Here is a 23,646-nt window from a genome sequence, read left to right as displayed (position 1 = left end):
TTATGCTCCAGAATATATCTAATATAGTGAAAGAATTAAAGTTAATGATAAGATTACCTTCATTGTATATGAAGGAACATTAATTGTACGAATATATGGTTGGTGTATCAATCAAAAATCGAGTATATGCTCAAAACCACTCAGGCGTTGGCGTAATTGCTGTTATAAAATTTACGCAGAGAAAAAAGAATTGTCAATTAAAAAATTATTTGATCTGCAAAAACAAACGTTTTCGAATTTTGCGTTCATCTTCAGGTTTAATTAAAACTGATTCACAAAGGAATAGATTGATTTACAAGTTATATACACTTGTCATTGGCTGCATCCATGTAATTCTAGGAAATGAGTTAAAATAACGAATTTTAAAATTTGTTCACAGTTACATTTAATTTTATATTTTATTTACATTCAATGCACCCAATAAAGTCTCTAATTCTTAGTCCGGAGTTTTTCAATTTCTCGGGTATTTGGTTTTCATTCCCTGAAAAGGAGTTTTTACCCTCAGTTGTGTCTTGTTTTATAATTCAAGTGTTGGGTTTAACGAAATTTTGAATTGATATGTACCAGAATAATCTTTGAATTGCAAAAGACAAATTTTTGAATTTCATTAAATACTTTGTTGATTACAACTTAATGATAATTGCCATCACCGCTACTCATCGCTCGCATGTAGTTGCGGTCCTAATTTTCTGATGTAAATCGCTTCAATAGTAGTCATTAGGGATCTTTTCCGTGCGTGCTCCCAGTACGTTATGAACCCCACTGCTACAGAGCACGCGTCTTCATAGTATTTCATTAGATAGAGATATCTCACGTGCGCCTGGGGGTAAAAATAGTATGCACCCACTAAGCGAGGGTCACATGCGGAACAGATTCGTCATTAGTTTTCTCGAATAATAAAGAGTTTGATGTAGTGATTGTTCGTCAGATTGACAATAGATGCAGCGCAAAAAAAACTGGTGTAAAAAACTGATTGTTTAATTAAACATTGATTTCTGAAACAAACGTTTTGGAAAGTTGGTCTCGAATTCAGTCTAAAACTGTTTCACATATTGTTTTAGGATAAATTTAAGAAAAATTTACATTTGCCTGAGACCACAATTCAAACAAATCTAGGCAAAATCTTCAAAAAATTATTGAAAATTCTTTACATATGTAAAATCTTTCAGAACATTTAGCTGATTTACGACTTCTCATTTACATCCAATATCATTATCATTAACAATTTTTTATTCCGGATTTTTTTTATTTTTATTTTTCTAGGTTAATTCAGAATTTCGCCCTTAACATAGCATATATAGCAATTAAATTATAATGTGCAGTGGTCTTGAATCAAAATTAGAAGAGTATAAACGTTTAGGACAACACTATACCTTTTCTACAATGGGTCCATTGAGGCTTTTACTGCAGGGCTCCCGCGCATGGTGTGTGTGTGCTCCACGGAGGCAGATTATAAAACAGCGCAAAAACGGGATTTTTTTTGTTCTAAAAAATGTATTCACGTCATAATCTGAAGCTGCTTTTTTACCACTGATCGTGGAACCGAATCTCTGTTTGGCTTTGGATGCTGACAGAAGTAGTGGATAAAACAAGGCTTCCAGCCACCAGCAAAAATTTGACCCTTTCTCCAAGCGCTAATCACGCATGTCGAATCTGGCCAAATTTTACTGATTTCTGGAAGCCTTGTTTTATCCACTACTATATATTAGCTCTAAATTCAATAAAAAAATTAATTAAAATCAAAAATAAAAACAAAAAATCAAAAAATCAAAGCAAAATTTACATTTCACTCTTTAAGAGTGATTCGCTCTTATTCGGAGTGATCCCCAGTAGAAAAGATCGCTCTTTTTCGCTCTTAAAGAGTGATTCCCTCTTTTTTGTTATTTTTTATATTTTTTTATATTTTTTATTTCAAATTATCTATACTCTTCAATAAATTTATATTTTCTTTTACTTTTTCTATATTTATTCCATTATTAATAAGAATTGATACAAAATTATAGTATTTACATGAACAACTATCAGTATAACTGCTCAACGGAGTTGTTTGGTTAACCACGAGTGAAGCTCGTTTGCAAATTCGAAGATCCCCAGTTTGGGTAATATCAGATCTGGGAACCAGCTCCACTGATCTTTCAGTTATATCAGGGAACCTGCTTTGCAGATTTCTACTAAATCCTCTAGTCAATTCTATATCTGGATGTTGTTTCTTTACATGAGCCCGTATCCCATCATATCTCACAACAGAAGTACAATATGGACAATTAACTTTAGCTGAAGTACAACTTCTACATGTATACTTACCCTCATCAAAATTAATTAGTGGTTTCATATAATTACACTTATTACAACATCTAGTTAATACTTCTGAGCCCGGGTTAGGGTTAGGGTTAGGGATAAGGTTAGGGTTAGGGTTGGGGATAAGGTTAGGGTTAGGGTTGGGTTTAGGATCTGAGTTAGAGTTATAGTCATAGATAGAACCAGAAACAGAACTAGAGCTAGAACTGGGGTTAGAACCAGAACCAGAACTAGAACTAGAACTAGGGTTAGAACTAGAGTTAGAATTAGGGTTAAAACTAGAACTAGGGTGAGAACTAGAACTAGGGTTAGAACTCGAATTAGAATTAGAATTAGAAATAGAATTAGATTCATTTTTTAAAGAACAACCCCATGGGGGAAAATCATTAGCACAAATACCACTTAGTATTATATTACCACACATACATTTATCAGTTTTGTCTTTATGACATGATTCATAATGATATTTTAAAACAGCAAGGTTTCCACATTTATAGTTACACTCTAAACATTGTAAAAGCATTTATAATAGGGTAAACTATAAAATTTACCTAATCCTTCACAGGGTAATGTTTAGCCATGATTTCAATTTAATCTTTAGTATTATCTTTAGATGTGATACACTCTGCTAAATATTTATTTCCTAAAGTATTGAGTGTATTAGTTTTACATCTCTTATCTAAGATCAAATCAAGGTCTAATTCTTGTTTATCTTTAACAAAATTTATAATCTCTTCTCTAATTTCTTCATTATTTAATATAGTTTGTTTAAAAATTTTCCTCTTTTTCTATTCAAAATTCCCATCTCTTCATTGACGAAGTCACAGTTACACTGATCAGTATAACTGCTTCCCTGATAGGTCTTCGACCATGTTTCACTATCAGTATAACTGCTTCGTGTTTCACCTTCCAACTCTTCTCCAAATCCAACATTAACTAATGTATTTACTCTACTCAACATTGTGCTTGCTCCAATTGTAACAGTTCCAGTATTTCTTGATATTGAATCAGGATAAAAACAATTAAATATAAATAAACCTGTGCCTATAATTCCACCAATATTTGATAAAAATTTTCATACCCTTTCCTTTAATCATCTCTTTTGTTAAAACATCATTCTGAAATTTAATGTTGTTTAAAGTAAGAAGTTTATTAAAATAAAACTGATAATTATCATGATTAATAACATTTCTATCTGTTGCATTAAGCATTAGTGGTTTCATATATGCCATAAGTTTATTTATTTCTTCTCTTTCTAAATCATCTTTTAAACTAAGAGCTTTTAAATCAAGGAAACCAACTCTTGAATCATATATCATTGTTCTATTACTACTAATAATAATAAAAGTATTTTCCTTTTTATTATATTTAATTATACCATAACGAAGTTCATCTGACATTCCATCTGTATAATTATAATAGTTACTATTTAATTCACTAATTATTTTACTAAAGTCATTTACTAAAGTTTTTAAATAGGTCAGGTCCATTATAAGTTGTTAAATAAATAGTATTACAACTCATTCTTGCTGTATTAATTATTTGAGCTGGTTTATGACACATTACAATCATTTGAATATTATAATGTCTACCTTCAGTAAAATAATAACCTATATCCTTATTTAATCTATCACCAATATCATCAAGTACTATTACACAATTTTGAAATTTATGCATATTATTTTTTGTGATCATATTTATATCACATTTATTAAACCCAGTATAAAACTTATTAGACTCAGGATCTATCCAGTCTCTGTCATCTTTACAAACTATAACTATATTTTTAGCTTGGTCTTGGTTTTGGTTTTGGTCTTGGTTTTGGTTTTGGTTTTGATCTTGAACTTGACCATGGTCTAAGTATAACTTTAAGTATTGTCTTATAAAATATCTTTTTACCCGTTCCAGTTCCACCATAAACAATAGTTTGTAGTGGTGACCTTTAATATTCAAATCTAACTAGACTCCTATTCATAAATCCACCAAAGCTTTCTTCTAGTTTTGTATATTTACTTGGTCTTGAATCATATATTATATAACAATTTCCAATTATAATAATAAAAATAAAAACTGCACTACCTGTTTCCATTTTTATATAATAAATATAGATTTGATTTAGATTTAGATTAAGACTTAGACTTAGACTTAGATTTAATAAATATATTATATAAAAATGCTCATCCTAACTTTTGAGGAATTCAATAATAAATGTAATATTGATAATAATGCTATGAGTGATATCAGAATAAAAGATATAGGTAAAGATACAAGTCTAACACCAATTGAGATTGTAATGAGAGATGATCAACCAGAAATAGTAAGTGAACCTAACTCTAACATTATTGTAAATCTACATCCAACTGAAGGTACACATTGGGTTTTAGTTATAAGAAGAGAAGGTGGTCCAACATATTACTTTGATAGTTTTGGTGTAGAAACTCCACCTTTATTTTTAGAAGAATATGTTAATCTAGGCTCTAATGAGAGAATACAACAATATGATGAATCCTATTGTGGGGCTTATTGTTTATATATGATTTATCTTATTGATAGAGGATTTAGAATTAAAAGTGCTTTGAATATTCTAGTTAATCAATGTAAATATCCAGGAATATATAATGGGTTTTCTTGTTTGAATTGTAGTAGAGGTGATGTTAACGATAATGTTAATGATAATGATAATGTTAATGATCTACGAAGTAGCTTTGCTAATAAAGTTAATGATAATGATAATGTTAATGTTAGTGATAATGATAATGATCTACGAAGTAGCTTTGCTAATAATGATAGTGATATTGTCATTGATAAAGATCTACGAAGTAACTTTGCTAATAATGATAATGTTAATGATAATGATAATGATAATGATAATGTTAATGATAATGATCTACGAAGTAGCTTTGCTAATAATGATAATGATAATGATAATGATAGAGATAATTTTATATATCAGGGAACCTGCTTCGCAGATCTATTTGATGACAAATATCAAAGGAGTAAATCTAATAGGAATAGCAATAGTAATAGCATTAGTAATGGTGAAACATGGACGAAGTCCCATAGTCCTACTAATAATATCCGTGAAGCGGTTCAACAGAGTTGTTTGGTTAACCACGAGCGAAGCTCGTTTGCAAATTCACCGATATCTGTAAACATAAATGATGATCTATATTCATGGTTAAATGATGATGATATAATTACTGAAGCCGCATTCCCAGATAACTTTAGATGTATAATATTTGGTCCTAGTGAATGTGGTAAGACATTCTTATTAAAAAAACTAATTCTAGCTAGTATATATTTTGATAAGCTATACATCCTTGGACCTACTGGCGATCAGTACCATGGTATAGAAAAAATAAACCCCAAAACAGATGTTGAATTTATTAAAGATATAAAAGATTTACCATCTCCCGATAAACTACCCAAAGACTTAAAGAAACTAATGATATTCGATGATGTTAGAGCCAAAGAACCAGTTATTAATGAATACTTTTGTAGAGGTAGACATAATAATTGCAATATGATATATCTTAATCAAAACCTGTTCTCTCTGGATAGGCAGAGTGTTAGAGAGAACTGTAATCTATTTATTTTATTTGAACAGAGAGGTAAAGTCTTAGCATCGATATATCAAGATTTCTTTAAAAATGTTGAACTTAGTTATAATGATTTTGCTAATATATGTAATAAGGTATGGAAAGAGCCTTATAATTATATCGTCTTCGATATAACTAAAAATAAAAATATTAATGGTAAACTAGGAATTAATTGGGATCGGAGAGTTTTGTAGTTTAGTTTAAGTATCAGGGAACCTGCTTCGCAGATAAGTCTAAGTCTAAGTACAAGTATAAGTCTAAATCAAACAGACGTTCGGTCTGCTAACTATGTTAGATGTAAAGTAAAACTTAATACATCACCATTAAAGTCTATAGGTGTTCCATGCTCATCTTTAATATGAAATTCAATATATTCTATTCTATCTTTAGTTACATTTTGATATAAGATATTAGTTGGTATAATATTTATCAAATAGCCTGGTGGTTCAGTTAGATTAAAAGTATATAGTATGTCTGTATCTTTACCATTATCTTTAGCTCCAGATATAATATTGCAATGAATGTTAATATTATTGAAACCCATAATATCAATAATTTTCTGAGATTTATATCTACCTTTTTTATAAATTATTTTTCTCAATCCTAGTAATGAGGCAAGTGATTTTTCTATATCAAAGCTGAGTTCTCCTTGTTTCATTTCCATTAAACATTTCATCGTATTCTCATCAGGTTCTATTATAACATTACCATCAGTTTCTTCTTTTATTAATTCTGCTATATCAGTTAACTCATATGCTCCCGGTGTAATAGTTGAATATAGCAATGGGATTCCTTTATAATTATGATTAAGTATAGATGTAATGTTTGGGCTTGAGGTAGAGATATGGTTAAGGTTAGGGTCAGAGCTAAGAGCCTGAGGTAAAGCTTCATCATCTTCTATAACAGTACTAGCATATAAGAATTGATTGTTTCTCCTATCCACATTAAACACCGAATTATAAACAGATAATCTAATTAAACCTAATTTTGTTGTATTAAGTATAGGTTCACTAAAGTTAAACTTTTCTGTTGGTTTTATCATTCTGAAATTAGGTGTATGCTCTTCTTTAGTTTTAGCTTAAGCTTCGTGTATATTTTGTAGTTCATATAGAATCAAGTTGTCTGTCATTTTTTATCTAATAAAAATGGATTTTAATTTGGATGCAATTTATGGTTACAAAAATGATATACATAAAAGTAAGATTATAAAATATAAACCAAATAACCTGGCAACAATGAATACGATAAATACCAATATTAATATCATACTCAATAGAGAAGAGAATCACTTAAATTTGCGTGATTCCTATCTAGAGATAGAGTTTGTTGTATCAGATGATGCTGGTGGTGTATTTGCTAATGATGCTAATATTAGATTAGTTAATTTTAGTATGATGGCATTGTTTAGTTCAATTAAGCTTGAAACTAGTGGTGGTAGGACTATTGAATATATAGATCATTGTCATCCTAATCTATTGATGTATAAGTTATTAACTAGTACTGATGATGAATATGAGAGTGGTTTTGTTAAAAATCAAGGCAATAGAGATAGTCAACTTAAAGAAGCCATTTTGCTGCACAACGAGGTCATATGTATATGATGATTAAGATGAGTGATCTATTTGGTTTCATAAATGATTTAGAAAAGATTATATATGGTTTAGGATTTAAAATATTATTAAAAAGGAATAATAATGATAGAGCTCTATATAGAGTTAATGCTAATCCTGGTGCAGTTGCTATTGATGGTAATATAGAAATTAGAGATATATCATGGTGTGTACCTATTATTGATCCTAGTAATGATAATAGAATTATTGTGCAAAAGGGTTTAAGTAAAAAGAATAAAGTAGACTTTAGTTATTATGAAAGAAAGACCTTTTATAAGAATGTACCCAATGCTACTAACTTCTTGTTTGATCTAGGTATGGAAAATGGTATGGAAAGACCACAATATATTATAGTTGGTTTTGAAAATAATAATGTTAATGAGCAAACTCATGATGCAAGTACATTTGATGTAATGAATGTTACTGAATGTTATTGGTAGTGAGTTTTATCCCGAGGATAGAATGAATATTAATTATGGAACCAATATTTATAATGAGGCTTTTAAAGAGATTGTTAGCTTTAATAAAGATTATAATGGGCTACCACATAATATAAAACCATATATAAATCATAGAACATTCAAAAGTAATTATAGAATATATGTATTCGATACTAGATATCAAAGGGATCATATAGGTCCACAACCAATACAACTTAATTTTAAATTTAGTGCTGCAGTTGCAGATGTTATATGTCATGCATTAGTATTAACTAGAAAGGTTATTAGTGTGAATAGTGATGGTAGTAAGATGGTAGACATAATATCATAGATATAATTTAAGTCATAGATATAGTTTAAGTCATAGATATAACTCTAGCGATAATTATAATTTTAGATATAACTCTAGCGATAATTATAGTTTTAGATATAACTCTAGCGATAATTTAGAATTATAGTATAATATAGTTATTGTTATAATTATATACTTATACTTATACATAACCATATGCTTATACTTATATTTATAGCTAGTCAGCTCTAATTGTTACTTTTGTTACTCTTGTTAACACCCAACTATTTCTTATTAGTATTAACAAAACCTTTAGCATAGATAATGTACAATTTCTTTTTATTCTCTAGAGCCAAGCCTCTAGCTTCAAGCTTAACCTTGGGCTTGGGCTTGGGCTTGAGTTTAATAACAACAAAAGGATTATACTTTTTAACTTCCATTATTTTTTATATATAGAAATGAGTCTTTTAAATAAGTTCAAAACTAATTCATATTGTGTTGGAGGTAGACATTATAGTGGTACTGTTAATATAAGAGGAGCTATCACTTCAAAAGGTACTAAAATGTTAAAAGGTAATTGTGTTTTATGTAGAAGGAATAAATCAATGACAGTATCTGATGCAACAATAGAAGCAGAAGGACTTAAAGATTTCTTTAAAAGTGTTGGTAGAGCTACAGTTAACTTTGGAAAAAAAGTTGCTAATAATCCAGTAAGAGCATTAGAAATAGCAAGTAAAATAGAAAGTGCAGCTGCATCTAGAAACCCTAAAGCAGCTCTAGCGGCTACACCTGATTTAATTAAATTTGCAACTACTGGTGAAAGTATAAAAGTAGTACAAAAAGGAAGAGGGTTATACTTGGGTACAAAGAAAAGATAATTATTTGATTATAATTATGATTATGATTATATTATGTTTATGATTTTGATTATGATTATGATTATATTAGGATTATATTATGTTTCTGATTATGATTATAATTAAAATTATGATTATATATTTATCGATCGGTGTAACCGCTTTGCGGATAAATCTTAATACTAATATTATTATTACTAAAAACATTGTTATTACTAAGCATTAATATCTTTAATCTAAAAAAATACACAGCTTGTTTTTCTTATTCTTCTTATAGTCCTCATCCTCACATAACTTAACAAATTCATTATACTCATCATTATCTATTTTACTATCATTCATTGATTTAGTATATAGTTTATTAAACTTATCACTAAACTGTTTACTTAAAATATACATTTGTGAATACTTTATAATTTTATTTCTAATTTTAGTATTAATTGTTTTTGATAATGAACCACAAACAGTCGCTCTAGCAAAAGCTGTTGGTATAGAATAAGCTAATCCTATACCTGTTAATGAAACTGATGTTGTTGTTGCAGTTGTTGCTATTGATGATAATACTATTTCTGTTATCTCAGCTATGTTAATAAAATTCTTATATCTACTTAACTTCTTATTATAGTTATTAGTTTCAGTTTCATAATAATTTCTAATATCTTTTATAATGTTAATATTGTTGTTAAATTTTTTATTAGCTTGAATCTTTTCGTTTATCAATCTTTCTGATACTGATGACAACTCTGGATATAGTAATCTCTTACTCGGTGCTGTTGGATTGGTCATTGCTTTGCTTATTTTCATTAGTAAAAATTCTTTCTATTTCTTTCATTATATCTTCTTGATAAAAACTATAATGCATCTCAAGTCTGTCTTTCTCTTTATTATCAAGTAACTTACTTTGTAAAAGTATAGCAATTATATATTGTACTATAACACCTCTAAGAGATTTATTATATTCTTTCATTTCTCTCAGACCATTAGTAAACATTTCATCTAGTTGTATGTTAGTTATATTCTGATTAATCTTATTATTATCAAATTCTTGCTTTAATTGATTATATTTAGAGATAGTATCTGCAGCAACTTTATTACAAAACTTAACAGTATTTCTGACTTCATTTGTTGATTCAATAAACTCATTAATTAGTTCTTCATTAACTTGTGTTTCATTTAGTTGTAATGTTTTAGTTGTAACTTTATCAAAGTCACCTTTTCTTAGTTCAGTTATGTTTTTACTTAAAATGTCTATTTTATTAGAAGAGGATAATAAGTTATTGTCACAATACTCTTTATTAACAACATCTTTTTCATCTATCGGAGGATGTACATTTGTAATTTTATAGGTATCCTTCATATCAATATTATCATTATCTTCTAGGAATAACCCACGAGCCTTACTTAGTGTTAAGTTGTTTCCATTCCCTATATGATGTTTCGCTTGATTGAATCTGTTTCTTGTCATTATTTGTTTTAAGAATTATATTTAGTGATTCTAAAACTTTATTACTAGATTCAAAATCAAACTCAGATTTCAATAGTTCCTGTTCATAATATTTGCCTTCTATTATCTCTCCATGAATATCTTCTATTTTATATGTTGGTGGATGTGTTTTTAGAACTTCATTCACTTTAAACAATTCTCTATTCCAATTAGAAGTGTAACCTTTAGAGAAGATATTACGTTTATCTACTTTTCTTACATAATCACCAACGTTAAGTTTAGGTTTAATATTCTTAAAACTAAAAGTGTATTTAACTTTATCAGGATTATTAGAAGCGTCAACTGGTGTCATATTAAATGTTGAGTGAATGTTATTGTTATATGTTACAACAGCATCATTTAATATATTTACCCAATTACCATCGCCATTGATGAACATTGGTTTATTTATTATGTGTAATAATGTTCTATTAAATCTCTCTATAAACACAGCCTTTAAATCACTATAAGTAGAATTTAGCTCTATCCCTGAAGCGGCTTTGCCGGTTCCATATTCTTTAAGTAAAGATTTGAATGTTTTATTGTAAAACTCACTACCTCTATCTACCCATAATTTTTCTGGTTTTCGTCCTTCTGATAGGATTGTTTTAAAACCATTAGTTATAGATAAACCAGATTTATTCTTTAAAGGAATAGCCCATGCATATTTTTTGAATATATCTATAACTGCTAATATAAACTTACAATTATTTTTGTATTTACTTAGAGATGACTTATCAATTAAATCAGCTGACCATGTTTCATCTTTATATAGTGGTATTATTCGTTGTCTTTTAAACTTTGTTATTTGAGGACTGAATACTTCTTTAGCTAGTAGTTGTTGTTGTTGTTTTTCCATCATTCATTTACCATAGTTAAAAACAAAATTATCTAGTTCGTCTTGATTAATAATATTCATAGATAATAGTTGCTTAGATATATCTAGCATTTCATCATATAATCCATCATGACCAGCTTTTGTTTCTAGTATTAATAATTCTAGTCTTTCTACTAAATTATTTGGGTTGCCATTTAATCCCCTGCCAAATATATCATCTCTTACCTCCATTTTCCGTTTTATTGTTCTATATCTAGCGCTTTTCTTATCCCCTTTTCCTAAATCATATCTAATATCCTTTAAAAACCTTTTAATTTTGTTTTCATCTTCCTCAACCTTATCATCATATATTACAATTGTTTTAGTAAGAAAATCAGGAAATCCTTCTGAAAACTCATATACATTATCCCTAACTAAAAATGCACCCTGCTCTAGAGTTATATCAACACCATTCGTTTTATATCTCCTACTAGGTAAATCTACGAGTTCTAATTTTAATTGAGGATTAGTTTGAGCCCCCATGTCATGAAGAAGTTTGGCTGTTTTTGTATCAACATAAACTGGTGCTATATCTTGAGTTTGCTTTATGGTCCCCTTTAACGTTTCACCAATCTGCGAAGCAGTTTCACCCATCTTGGAAGCAGTTTCCTTAAACTGGGAACCAGCTTGCTTGGTCTGCGAAGCAGTTTCACCGATCATCTTAGTTTGTTTATCTAATTCTTGATTTTGCCAATCTATTGCTCTTTTTGTTTGTTCACTTAATGCTAGATTCCGTTCATTGTTTGCGTTTATCTGCGAAGCAGTTTCACTGATAGTTTAGGTTAGAGGATCAAATAACTCTTCTATTTCACCATAATATTCTTGTTGTTTTAATTTATCTTCTAATCTATTTCTTCTGTTTTGTTTTTCTAGATTGTTTAATTCTATAAGTTTATCTAGTTTAGTCATTTTATATGTATTGAAAAATTATAATGAGAGTAAAAAATGGATAATGAAAACAGCTTTTCTCTTAATCTAAAAAGATGTTTAGCTTCTAAAAGACGTTGTAATACTATAGATGAGTTTATTGATCATATTAAGGAACCAAATCATGATGATTTAATAATTTTAACTTTCTAAATATGTAGATGGGGCTGGGAAGATAATAAAATTTCTAGAATATAATAAAAATATAATAGCAGGAGCTACACTACATAAGAATACAATCATGGGAGACACTATGGAAAAATATATAGCTCAGATAATGATTTATATTATACTAACTACCAACCATACGGATGTAATGAATGAATTAGGTCTATAAATATTTGTTATAAAAATTTGCAAAGCTCGTTATATAATATAATAGCAACTTCAATTAACTTTCTATCATCATTAATGGTTAGTTCTAGAATATTTTTAACCAGTAGGTCATTGTCTCCATCAAATGATCTGCGAAACAATTTGCTAAACTACGAGCTTTGCTCGTTCACTGATGCTTGGTGGATCATTTTTATTAAATCTCTTTTGAATAGATATAGATTCTCATCATGAGGATAGCTTTTAATATTGTTTACATAAAATCTTTTATCATCAAATGTGTTTAGACTAATCTTACTTGTTTTTGTTGTTGTCATGTTATCACCAACTTTTTGTATTCTACATTCATCTACTGTTCTCTGTGTATTATTCATTAATGCATCATAATAATCTATGTGCCTAGCATTATTATGCTTCTTTATTCCTTTTTCTTTAGTGTTTTTAGGATAATTTTTGAAGCTATATGTTTTGGGGGGACAATACTATAAATTCCTCAATAATCCTACTTCCCAGCTCGTGCTTTAACTTGCCGGGGACTTTATTATTAGTTTTTTTAGGTATGTCTGGATTACTTAAGTCCATATGCTCATCACTAACTTTACCTTCACTATACTAACTTTACCTATAACTTAATACGAAACTGTCCGTATCCATTTAGTGAAGTGTTAGATCTTTGAGGGATGGTTGTAGAATATTATAGAATACATCATACATGTGTAAATTACTTAATTCTAAGATAGTAACACCTACATATACTGGAGAATCATATTCTATTTTTTTTTTTATATATTGTATTTGGCTATAGTCTCTATATCTAGTTATATTCTTAAATGTTGGTTTACTTACACTTTTCATTATCTTTTCTTCATCATGCAAGAACTTACTTTGAAAGAAGTGTAGAGGATTCATGCACATTCTTCCATATAATGAGTTATTCATTAATTTCCTTACATCCTTTTCTGCTTCAGTTTTAGCTGTTGCTCTTTTATTTGTATTGTTTTGTATATAATCTCTACATATGTAGTCTTGTTTAAATTTAATTACTCTATGTGTTTTTGTTACTTTTACTCTCATCTTAACATAGAACTTTAACATCCTATAATGAACCATATATTCTGTTTTGTTGTTTTGGTCTAAGATTAATTTCTCGGATCTGTGAAGCCGCTTCTCGGATCTTGCTTTACATTTCTCTCTTTGTCGGTATCCCAATTCATTATCATTTATCTTTCTCTTATTAGGCATTAGTGATAACTGTTCTGTTCTCTATTTACATTCATTAGTATAATCAATATCACAAACTATATAGTAACCATGATCACTATCATCTGGAGTATTCAATATTACATCGAGGAACCCGCTTGGCTTGCCACGGAAGAGGTCCGTTGGCGGATCTAGAGTAGTAGTAGTAATAAACTCAAAATCCTTATAAGGTAACGTTTGCATCATTGCATAACCATATAGGTTGTTTGCGTCTATGTACCATATGGTCTTACCATCACTGTTATCTATATATCTATCTCCCATTATTCCACATATACCACCTCTCTTTGCTCCAACAAAATCATCTAGCATTTGTTTATCTTGCAATGTATCTAATGTTACAAAGCTTGACATTAACCCACAATCAAAACTATAACCTGGGAGACTTACATAATGTAGTGGGTTAAGCTTGAATTCTTTCATGCTTAGTTTAACATATTCATTCATGCAATAGTCTAATATTTCCACATCATTCTGTAAATACTCTATAGTTAGATATTTATCAGTTTTATGACTGTTTTATTTATTAAAGTTATCTACTTCTTCTTGTGTTGGTAATTTATTTTGTAGTGAGTTTTTGAAGTCTTCTATTTTTAGATTACCTATAGCTTCTTGGTAGGTAGCTTTGCTACTATTGTCAGCTTTGCTGTCATAATCATCCAAACCAAAGTATTCATATGGATATAATGTTTTAGTTTTACATCCGTATATCTTTGCCATTTGATCTAGAGGCATAGCTCAGAAGTTATAACTGTCTAAGTATTTGAGACAAGCAATGCTAAACATCTTAGATTTACCAGCAGCTAGTGGTATGTTATCTACTTTTCTTTTATCATTATTCTGTTTAAAGTGTTCACTGTATAGTAGGTTGAAGTCATAGCCAGAGCCATTATGGAATATTACTGGAATGAAGTTTTGTTGTTTGTATCTTAGATTACATATTTTACATGCTGGTCCTCTATATTTACCAGTTTCATGACAATGATCTCTTACTTTATTAATACATGTTTTGCTGCAGATATGACAAGTGTTATTAGTTTCATGATATAATTTATCTTCTTCTGTGAATATCATCTTTTCATTATGTTTGAAATTATTCTCTGTTTCTATTTCTAATAGATATCTAGCAAATCTTTTGATGCAGCCTAGACCGAAGTAGTGCTTGAAGTTACTTTGCCAGGTGTAACCTACAGCTATTGGAATATGTTCAGCTTTTACATTTTTACAACCTATAGTTGAGACATCGGTAAAACCGCTTCGCGGATCAACAATGCAACATACTATATCGGCAGTTATAAAATTTTTTATATTCTGACGTTTGTGTTCATTTACAAAAGTAATATGTTTTTTCTTATGACAAGCAATCTCTGGTTTGAATGAGTTGTTGCATTCGTGTTTATCATATTTAATTTGTGAGTTAAACCAATAGGTACACCTATCACAATAATAATATTTAATGTTGTTTTTATTTGGTCGTTCTAACAAGGTTTCTATATTTTTTATTAGGGCACAGTGTTCTATTTGACCATTACTCCAAACTAGTATTCTTACATCTTTTCTATCTTTATTAAAATCATGCACTTGTTTAAACAATTCTATTTTACCATTACCACAAGGTGTGTATACCCAAATATTAATATTATACAATTTCTGTATTCTTGTTATATAAGCAAAATCATCTTCATGTTGTTGTCTTGGTTCAATTAGTTTATCTACATATTTACTTTCTCGAGTTGCATGGTGTGTAGCCAAGCAGTTATATTTAGTTGTAAGCACTTGTATTTATAACTACGCATATTTAATATCGATTTAGAGTTTTTGAGATCAGGAGGTAAATCTGTATAACTACCAATAGATGCTTTAGTTGGTTCAATGTTTAACTGAATACTTCTTATTCCAAGAAACTCAAAATCATAACCATAACCTTCATATATTTCCTTTTCGAAATCTAGCCACCGATTGAAGTCACCATATTCTTATATCGGTGAAACCGCTTCGCGGATTGCATTATTATTAATATAATCCGTATTGAAAAATATTTTAGTAGTTTTAACATCTTATAATCACATTCAGCCGTGATCTTATATTTAAAACTCTTAACTTTACGAAACTGGTAACAGTTTTTAATTTCTTCTAAAGAGTAATTAGTTGCTTCATCTATATCTTCAATGTAATTCCCACCTTTATCAGTAATATAAAATTCTCTCATGTTCTGACTTCAGTTTATATCGAAGTCTTCTGTGTTTTCTAGATACATGCGATTGTGACTATATGAATGAGTAGTTAGAGCTACTTTACTTCTAAATTCTTCACGACATTCTTTACATTCATATCCGTGAAACGGCTTCGCCGATTTAATTCTGGTGTAGATATCCTCTTCAGTTTTAGTTTTAGGTTTGGTGGCTGGTTTAGTTTTAATAATATAATCATCTTCATCCAAATTATACGCCCTCTCCTAGATTTCCTCTTCTTCAGACTCAAACATTTTCTCCAATAGTTCCTTATGTTTGAGATCGTATGATTGATGCCTGTATAAAGCCTTCTTTGATTCAAAGGATAGATTACAGACATCGCAGAAGTTTATGACACTAGTATTAGTTGATTGAGACATGATGTATTTTTTTAGGGAAATAATCAAAAAATAATTTTTCGAAAAATGAAAATGAAAAGCGATAAGTGTATAAATAAACCTTGGAAAGAATGTTGTAATAATTGTAAAGAATTAGAATATTCTTGTTATGTATGTAAAAATATGGTTAAGGTTAAAGATTATATAGAACATTTGGGATATCATTATTCTGATCCTGATCAATATCTAACGTGTAGTATGTGAAATGTTCATAAACATATATCGTTATATAGATTTAGAAATAGGAAATGTAGACTATGTATTTATCTTCATAGATATAGATATGGTCGCACTAGAAATCAATTCAGAGAGCATGTTTATAAGTATAATATTCAAGAAGACATAGAAAAACACTAATCACTGTGTTTCCACCGATCTCAGTGTTTTGGACTGTATACCCATCACAGTGTGTCCCATATACAATCTCACAGCAGGGATCATCCTTTTTAAGAACTGTGAATTTGTTTTTTTTTATCTCACTTAGTTTTATAGTATTTCATCAGAGTCGGGGGACGTTCACTGGAGTCAGTGAGGAAGGAACCCCAAACCTTCCGTTTGCTAAAGCAACTTAACTAGACTCGATGATTTAAGCACTACACCAAGTGAGACAGAAAGTTTTAGCTTTAGATTGATTAAATATTGATTTGGGGGGATATATGAAAATTTTTATTATTTTAATGTTTCTTTCAATTTTTGTTCAAGTTTTTTCGCAAGTTGGTTTTACGTGCTTTTTACACGGTCTCATCTGCAAAGCAGTTTCACTAATTAGTTTTATACTAGTATCTGGGATACGTTCACTGGAGTCAGTGAGGATAGAACCCAAACCATCGGTGAAACCGCTTCACGGATCCGTCTGATAATGGTTAATTACTAGCTTAACTCTGTACTAGTGGCTTGCACTAAGTGAGCTCAAATTTTTGCTGGTGGCTGGAAGCCTTGTTTTATCCACTACTGACAGACCGGCTTCCACTCTACATCAGAAGATTAATGGACAGAAGGGAAGAGATTGAGAGATTGAAGGGATGAAATTTTTGTCATTTTTTTGGCATCCCTCAACAGACTGTCCACCTTTGGAGTAGTCCTAGCAATAAAAGTCAATTTATGTTGGCGTCTAAATGTAAATGATTTGTACACATTCTGAGGGGACACCTTACGATGTTTGGCGGGTTTGTAAACAAGTTAGTAAAATTTTCAATTATGTTAAATGTTTTTAACCACTATCTTGGTGATTAGTAAGTAGCAAATTTGAGTATATAACATCGGACAAAACGTCAGTTTTGATCGACTAAATGTACTCGGTTTTTTTTACTATTATCCACGATGGCTGTAAATAACGTGTCACTTGGACAGAAATAAAAAGACTTCACAAAAAATGACACTCTTGTCAACTGTGTTCAATATAGTTTGATATTGCAGAACAGTTTACTCAAAGAACTTGTTTTCAAGTGACCTTTTGTATCGTGGTTTTCCATAAAGATACGAGATTATCGCCAAATATCCCCAGGTTGAAGTCTTGACTTATGAAAAGACCTATAAAGTCTGAGGGGGGGGGGGGGTAAAAAAGACTTTAATTACATGGTTGAGGACCCAGTTAAAGTCGAGCTAAATTCTTTTCATGAGTCAATCCTAATTCTTTTTGGAAAAAAGGTCGAGCTTATATATTTTCGTCAAAAAAACGTTCGAGCCTAATTATTTTCAACTGCTGTTAGTATATATTAAATGATTGGATTATGCTTACCTAATCAGTTTCGTTATAGTCATTTATCTGAGAGAAATAAAAATTAATTCATTCACTCATTCAAGTGAAGTCTTATTCATAAATAATCGCAATATTAGGAATGATATACGCAAAGTTCCGTTATAAATTTTCCTTGTTTCAATTGGGAATTGAGAGTATTTGACTCAAAACTATGCAAGCTCGAGACTAAAATATTTAAATCAGACATGATAAACTTAACTTTCTCCACAAACCCGCCACTACTTTGAACTATTCTCCAAGATTTCATACGCAACCACTGTTCTATATTTTATATTGAACTCCGTCTGAAAAACCGGATAACAGTTTTATTAGTGGTATTAATCTATTATTCATTGCAATCTGAGAAAGAGAAAAAAGTTTTTATCTTTTGAAGTAAAACTTCTATTAGATTTCTGCCATCTGTTCTTTTTCAAAATGAAGAGAAAACTTCTGTTTACTTGTTTTTTATCTTCAAATTCACTCGTTAGTTTTAAAAGAGGCGGAATTGTACTTGTTCAGGCATTTAATTATTTATTTTTTCCATAGCATAGAACGGCTCTTGACAATTAGCCTGACAAACTTTTCCTTTTCCAGATTACTGTAAATGGTACTTTGCACAAAATTATAAAACGAGCAGAAATCGGGGATCAGATTAATTGAAATTGTATGCAATTTATTCTGATACACAGTTTAAATAGCTGACATTTTTATACTATAATAAGACTATAATAAGAATCCACAAGTTAAGCTTAAAAAAATGTTGATATTAATCCCGGCTTTACTTTTTTCGTATTGCCGCTTTATGTGGGCCTCTTTTGTTCAAACCAGATCTCGAGTCGTAGTATTTGATGACTTCATATCGGGGGTACAACTTTCAGGACATACAATTACAGCTTCAAGAGTTCATGGCAGGTAAGGAAAAAAGTCATTATCTTCTTCAATTTCTCTACCAAATTGAGACCTAATGGACAACATTTTGTGGCGAATCTGAAAAAATTCTGGAAAAAACTGGTTATCATGCCATAAAACTGGTTATCAAGACTCTGTAAGAAAATGGAATTATATAGAATCTCTCAGAATAAGGTTTTATCTGGAAGAACATGGGGGGCAGTAGTATCTTAACGTGAAGAACATCCATTCAGAGGTTTTGTTTTGCTACTTAATTTAAAATGAGATTTGTTCATGATCACAGTGCCGTGTTATTGAATTAATCACTTGTTGTCCTCGATGAACTGGCACGGATATCTGCTAAGATCTTGTAAGAGTCTTGCAAATAACGGTTATCCGCTAAGACGCAAGATTGCAACGGCTATAAGCTATTCCCATAAAATGAAGTTACAGGACCTTCCCGTACACAATCGGATAAGTTACTACATGGGGTAGTCAAGCAGTGAGGAATCTTTGACACAGCTCTTGGGCATGGAACCGTTTTGTGAAAAATCTTAACTTGAACCACACTTTACACGTGCTATCGAAAATGATAGATATATATGAAACTTGCTAGAGATAATATCGATTTGGCCTCTACGAAAAGAACTTAAGAAGTTAATATCCGATGTTGACATAGAGAAACGTTGAGGCAATTTAGACAAGTATTTCATATCCTGAGCTGTTATCAAAATAAAACGGTGAAAACTGATGGAAATTTCTTTAGAGATGTTCATACCAGATTTTTAAGGTCGATCCAATAAGTAGGCAGATTTCCAGAGATTAATTGATATCAAGTTAGCACGGTTTTCAATTACAACTGTTTCTTTGGTGACAATGTATATGTGAGCAAAAACAGATACAGGTATAGGAGCATACAGGTAGGTTTCAGACCACCTAAATGACATGTGAGCGTGTCTCTATTCGTCCAAATAATCTCTTCACTAACCTAGCAGTAAGTCATTCAGACTTGTAAAGCTATGTAAATAAGCGGCACAAACACATATTCACCAATTACTATTCTCCAATTCATTCATGTATAACCTAATTTAATTCAAAGCTAATTTTTTTTTAAAAAATCGCTGACTTCTATTGATATTCGCTGCATAAAGACATTTTGTATAGATCTCCCATTTACAATAACCGTGTTCCTCAAGACGCTCAACTAGACCAGTAAGCGACCATAAGGCTACCGGTTTAGTCGGGCATTGGATCCAGACAAAAAAAGTCCTCTGACTAGTGTTAAACTACAGAAAGAGCATTTTGAGAAACACATTTAAAAAATGCAGAAAAAAAACGCATTTTATAACTTTTCGAACCGTTTTGTATCAAGCTGGAATCTGTAAGCGCCGGTCGATTAAAATATTTACATTCCATGCAATCTTCGGGTCTCTTAGGAGAGACCACCTAACACGCTGCCCAAAAACAGCAGCAGTTCCCGACCAACAGGTATTCATTTAAAAATCTGTTAAAAATCTTTTGATAGTGTGAAGCTTACATAAAATCCAAACGACGAGGCTCTGTGTGATGTAGGCTACAGGAGCGACGATGAACGTAAGAAAAAAACATACCGTATTTGAAGGAGTCCCTGGCTAGAGACATCAAAAACCCAATAACTGGTCGCCCAGAATCGGAGTGGCCTGCAAAGTGTAACGGCTGCTCTCCTATCAAAGTCAAGGAAAACTTTACACCGCCCAGTTCGTTTCAGCGGTTTCAAATCTGTCCGGATATTGTGTTTTTTGCAGTTAACTTTTGTGAACTGTATTATCCTCTATACTGTAGAATACCGTTGCATTACTTGTTGCTCGATTACTCCTGCTAACTAATCGCTCAGCTTTGCTGTATAACAAACTTGTTTCTCTCAGAATAACAAAATAATTCAAATTGAAACAATCAAACTTTTGCTCGAGTTTTGGTTAATAACTCAAGTTATAATTCGAAAGCGCGAATTCCCCGATGTACAGCTCTAGATAACTGTCTTAGGAACTGAGTGGGCAATTTGTTTCTATAATCAATGTCTCAATGTTTTCGGAGACCTCTGCGCGATAATCAAAGTTAACAAATGTAACCAAATGCGCACTTTGTGCTTTTCAGTACACTTAATTGCTCAATAACGCAATCAGTGAACTACACTAGGCTTCGTTAAAGCCAGTAAGAGAAACTGACTTTCTGCTTTGCACAAAGTTTCTCTTACTTAGGAACTTTGTTCCTCAGAAAGAAAGTTTTGAGAATATCAAAGTTAATTCTCTTTTCACAAGTCAAAGTAAAGTCAAAACTGTACAATCACTAATATGATCTACAGAAACAAGACACGATAACAAGTAATTTACCGCTCAAGAAAGTGTGCTTCAATACGCACTGTATGTGAGTTTAATATGACCAAAATTGCAAGTTTCAACTGATTTTTGGTAGTTTTTCAAGCTCCTTTTATGCTGCTAGTCACGTGGATTTACATGTCAAATTCAACTGTTGATTGGTTGTAGATAATAATGTCGACAGAATGTGAACATTTTTCCATAACGTCACTTTTTCAGTGTAAATTTGATGTCATGGAAAATTTGTTAACCATGTAGAAGTTTTGTCGAATATTCTGTATCAATAACAGGTTGATTCGCAATCCAATCGCACAGAATCTGATGCAATACTGTTAAGTCGTAGTATTGTTTTGCTGGTTGTTGAGGTAGTTCGAGTTTGAGTTATAGTTTGACTTCATGAATGACGATTGTGTACTAATAATAGTTGCTAAATATAAATGTTGAACAAAATGAACAAATCCGTTTGGCTTCGATAGAATGTAGCATTAAATTTCGCTTGTCACACTATTCTAGCTTTAAGGCTTGAAATGGCCTTGAAGCGCTATTCAATTTGATTTCTGAGTTGTTAAGCTCAGCCGCAATACAAAGAGAACCCAGAATAGCGATCAAAGAGAAACTCATTAAAATGATGGTCTCATTAAAATTCTTGCGTCTGGCAAAAAATGGCGGAATCGAGTTAACATCGAACACTTCAAAACCAACACCACAAAATTGCGATTTTCGCAAAGATGATGCGCTAGAAATCCATCCGATTCACATTTTTGGTATACCAATAGGAGACACGATGCTCAGATTGGAAAATCCACAAAGATTAAACCCAAATGACCAACAGCACTCAAGCAAGCAAGTTAAAAAGGAGAAACTGCTCCAACAATGAATAAAAATCAAATATTCACAGAGTTCTACAAATCCAAAGTTTCGCATAAGCAGACGTGATATGATTACACATAAGAGAAAGGAGCGATCAAGAACATGTTAACACAGTTAAGAACGTGACCGTAGTTATCACGCCAAACAATGCCCACTCAAATTACGCTCCGATGAAAAAACTGATGAAGGGAAAAATGCAAAAGCTGCACAATGGCAGTACCAAACAGGACGATGCAATGTCAATGGTATCTAGGACAAGTGGAACAAACTCTAAAAAGGTTTTTTTTTTTGAGGTTTCAATGATTCTTTATGGCAATGAAACTTCAGGCCTGAACTGACAATAAACTGCGTAATCCAAACCAAGGAAAATGAAGCAAGATTGAAGCAAGATTTCCCAAAGATTGAAAGCCCTTTCGGAAAAAGTTTTTGCTGTCACATTCGTCCCTCCACCAACATCCGAAACGAACGTCATAAAATTTTCCCAACGGATAATTCCTAGAACTGCCTAGGACCAGCTAGTTCTACGGTCTTGGATTAGACCCTACTGTACCTGACAAGCAGATCCGATACTAAAGAGCCGGCTCTCTAGTATCGGATCTGCTTGTCAGGTACAGTAGGATCTTATCCAAGACCGTAGAACTCGCTGGTCCTAGGCAGTTCTAGGAATTATCCGTCGGGACAATTTTTGGACGCTGAAAAGAAACTCTCCTTAAATTGATCTTTTTTACATTCGCGGACTGGTTATTTCGAAAAACCTGCTTAGCCTGCACGGTCATCTAAAGGGTCATCGTATTGTTATTTAACAACTCATTAAAACTTCAATTTTAATTAAAAACATTATCTAGTTGTTGAATGGAAGTTAAATATCTTGCATGCCACTGGGTTTTGCTTGGTTGGGCATTTATATGACATTTGCCCCACGGATAATACAAGATGTAGCCAGTAACATAATTTATTCTTTTTACATGTCAAAGTACAGTTCAAGTATTCTCATTCATAACGCAATACGTGTGAACTTTTCTGTTAAATCCTATCTTGAAATTAGATAAGTTTATTTGTGAATCTTATTTAGTATCTCGCTTACGTTCCAGACGGTATCTAGCTGTCCAGTTGATATGACTTGTCTTACTATAGAAATATTTCTATAGAACAGGTTACCCAATTTTCCCGTACCTACCTAAACTCAAGACG

The 23,646-nt window shown here is 31.2% G+C and overlaps 3 protein-coding genes across 3 annotated transcripts in view; 2 read left to right on the top strand and 1 right to left on the bottom strand.

Annotated features, from left to right (window-relative positions):
- The window catches only part of LOC142335862 (coiled-coil domain-containing protein 77-like), a 385,771-nt gene that overhangs the window by 34,138 nt on the left and 327,987 nt on the right, over nucleotides 1-23,646 (bottom strand). The window lies entirely within an intron of this gene.
- LOC142335826 (uncharacterized) overlaps nucleotides 1-23,646 on the top strand; it is a 256,700-nt gene that overhangs the window by 62,082 nt on the left and 170,972 nt on the right. The gene's annotated exons all lie outside the window — the stretch shown is intronic.
- Nucleotides 18,791-23,646, top strand: part of LOC142335827 (uncharacterized) — a 58,968-nt gene continuing 54,112 nt past the window's right edge. The window contains exon 1 of the mRNA XM_075384156.1: nucleotides 18,791-19,255. Coding sequence (XP_075240271.1) covers nucleotides 19,101-19,255 — 155 coding nt within the window. The 5' untranslated portion in view covers nucleotides 18,791-19,100. The remainder of the gene's footprint in view (nucleotides 19,256-23,646) is intronic.

The sequence above is a fragment of the Convolutriloba macropyga genome, chromosome 3, assembly GCF_964194025.1.
Source record: "Convolutriloba macropyga chromosome 3, txConMacr16.3, whole genome shotgun sequence".
Classification (NCBI taxonomy): Eukaryota; Metazoa; Xenacoelomorpha; order Acoela; family Convolutidae; genus Convolutriloba; species Convolutriloba macropyga.
The sequence above is the reverse complement of the archived record's forward strand: the minus strand, read 5'-3'. Positions and strand labels throughout refer to the sequence as shown.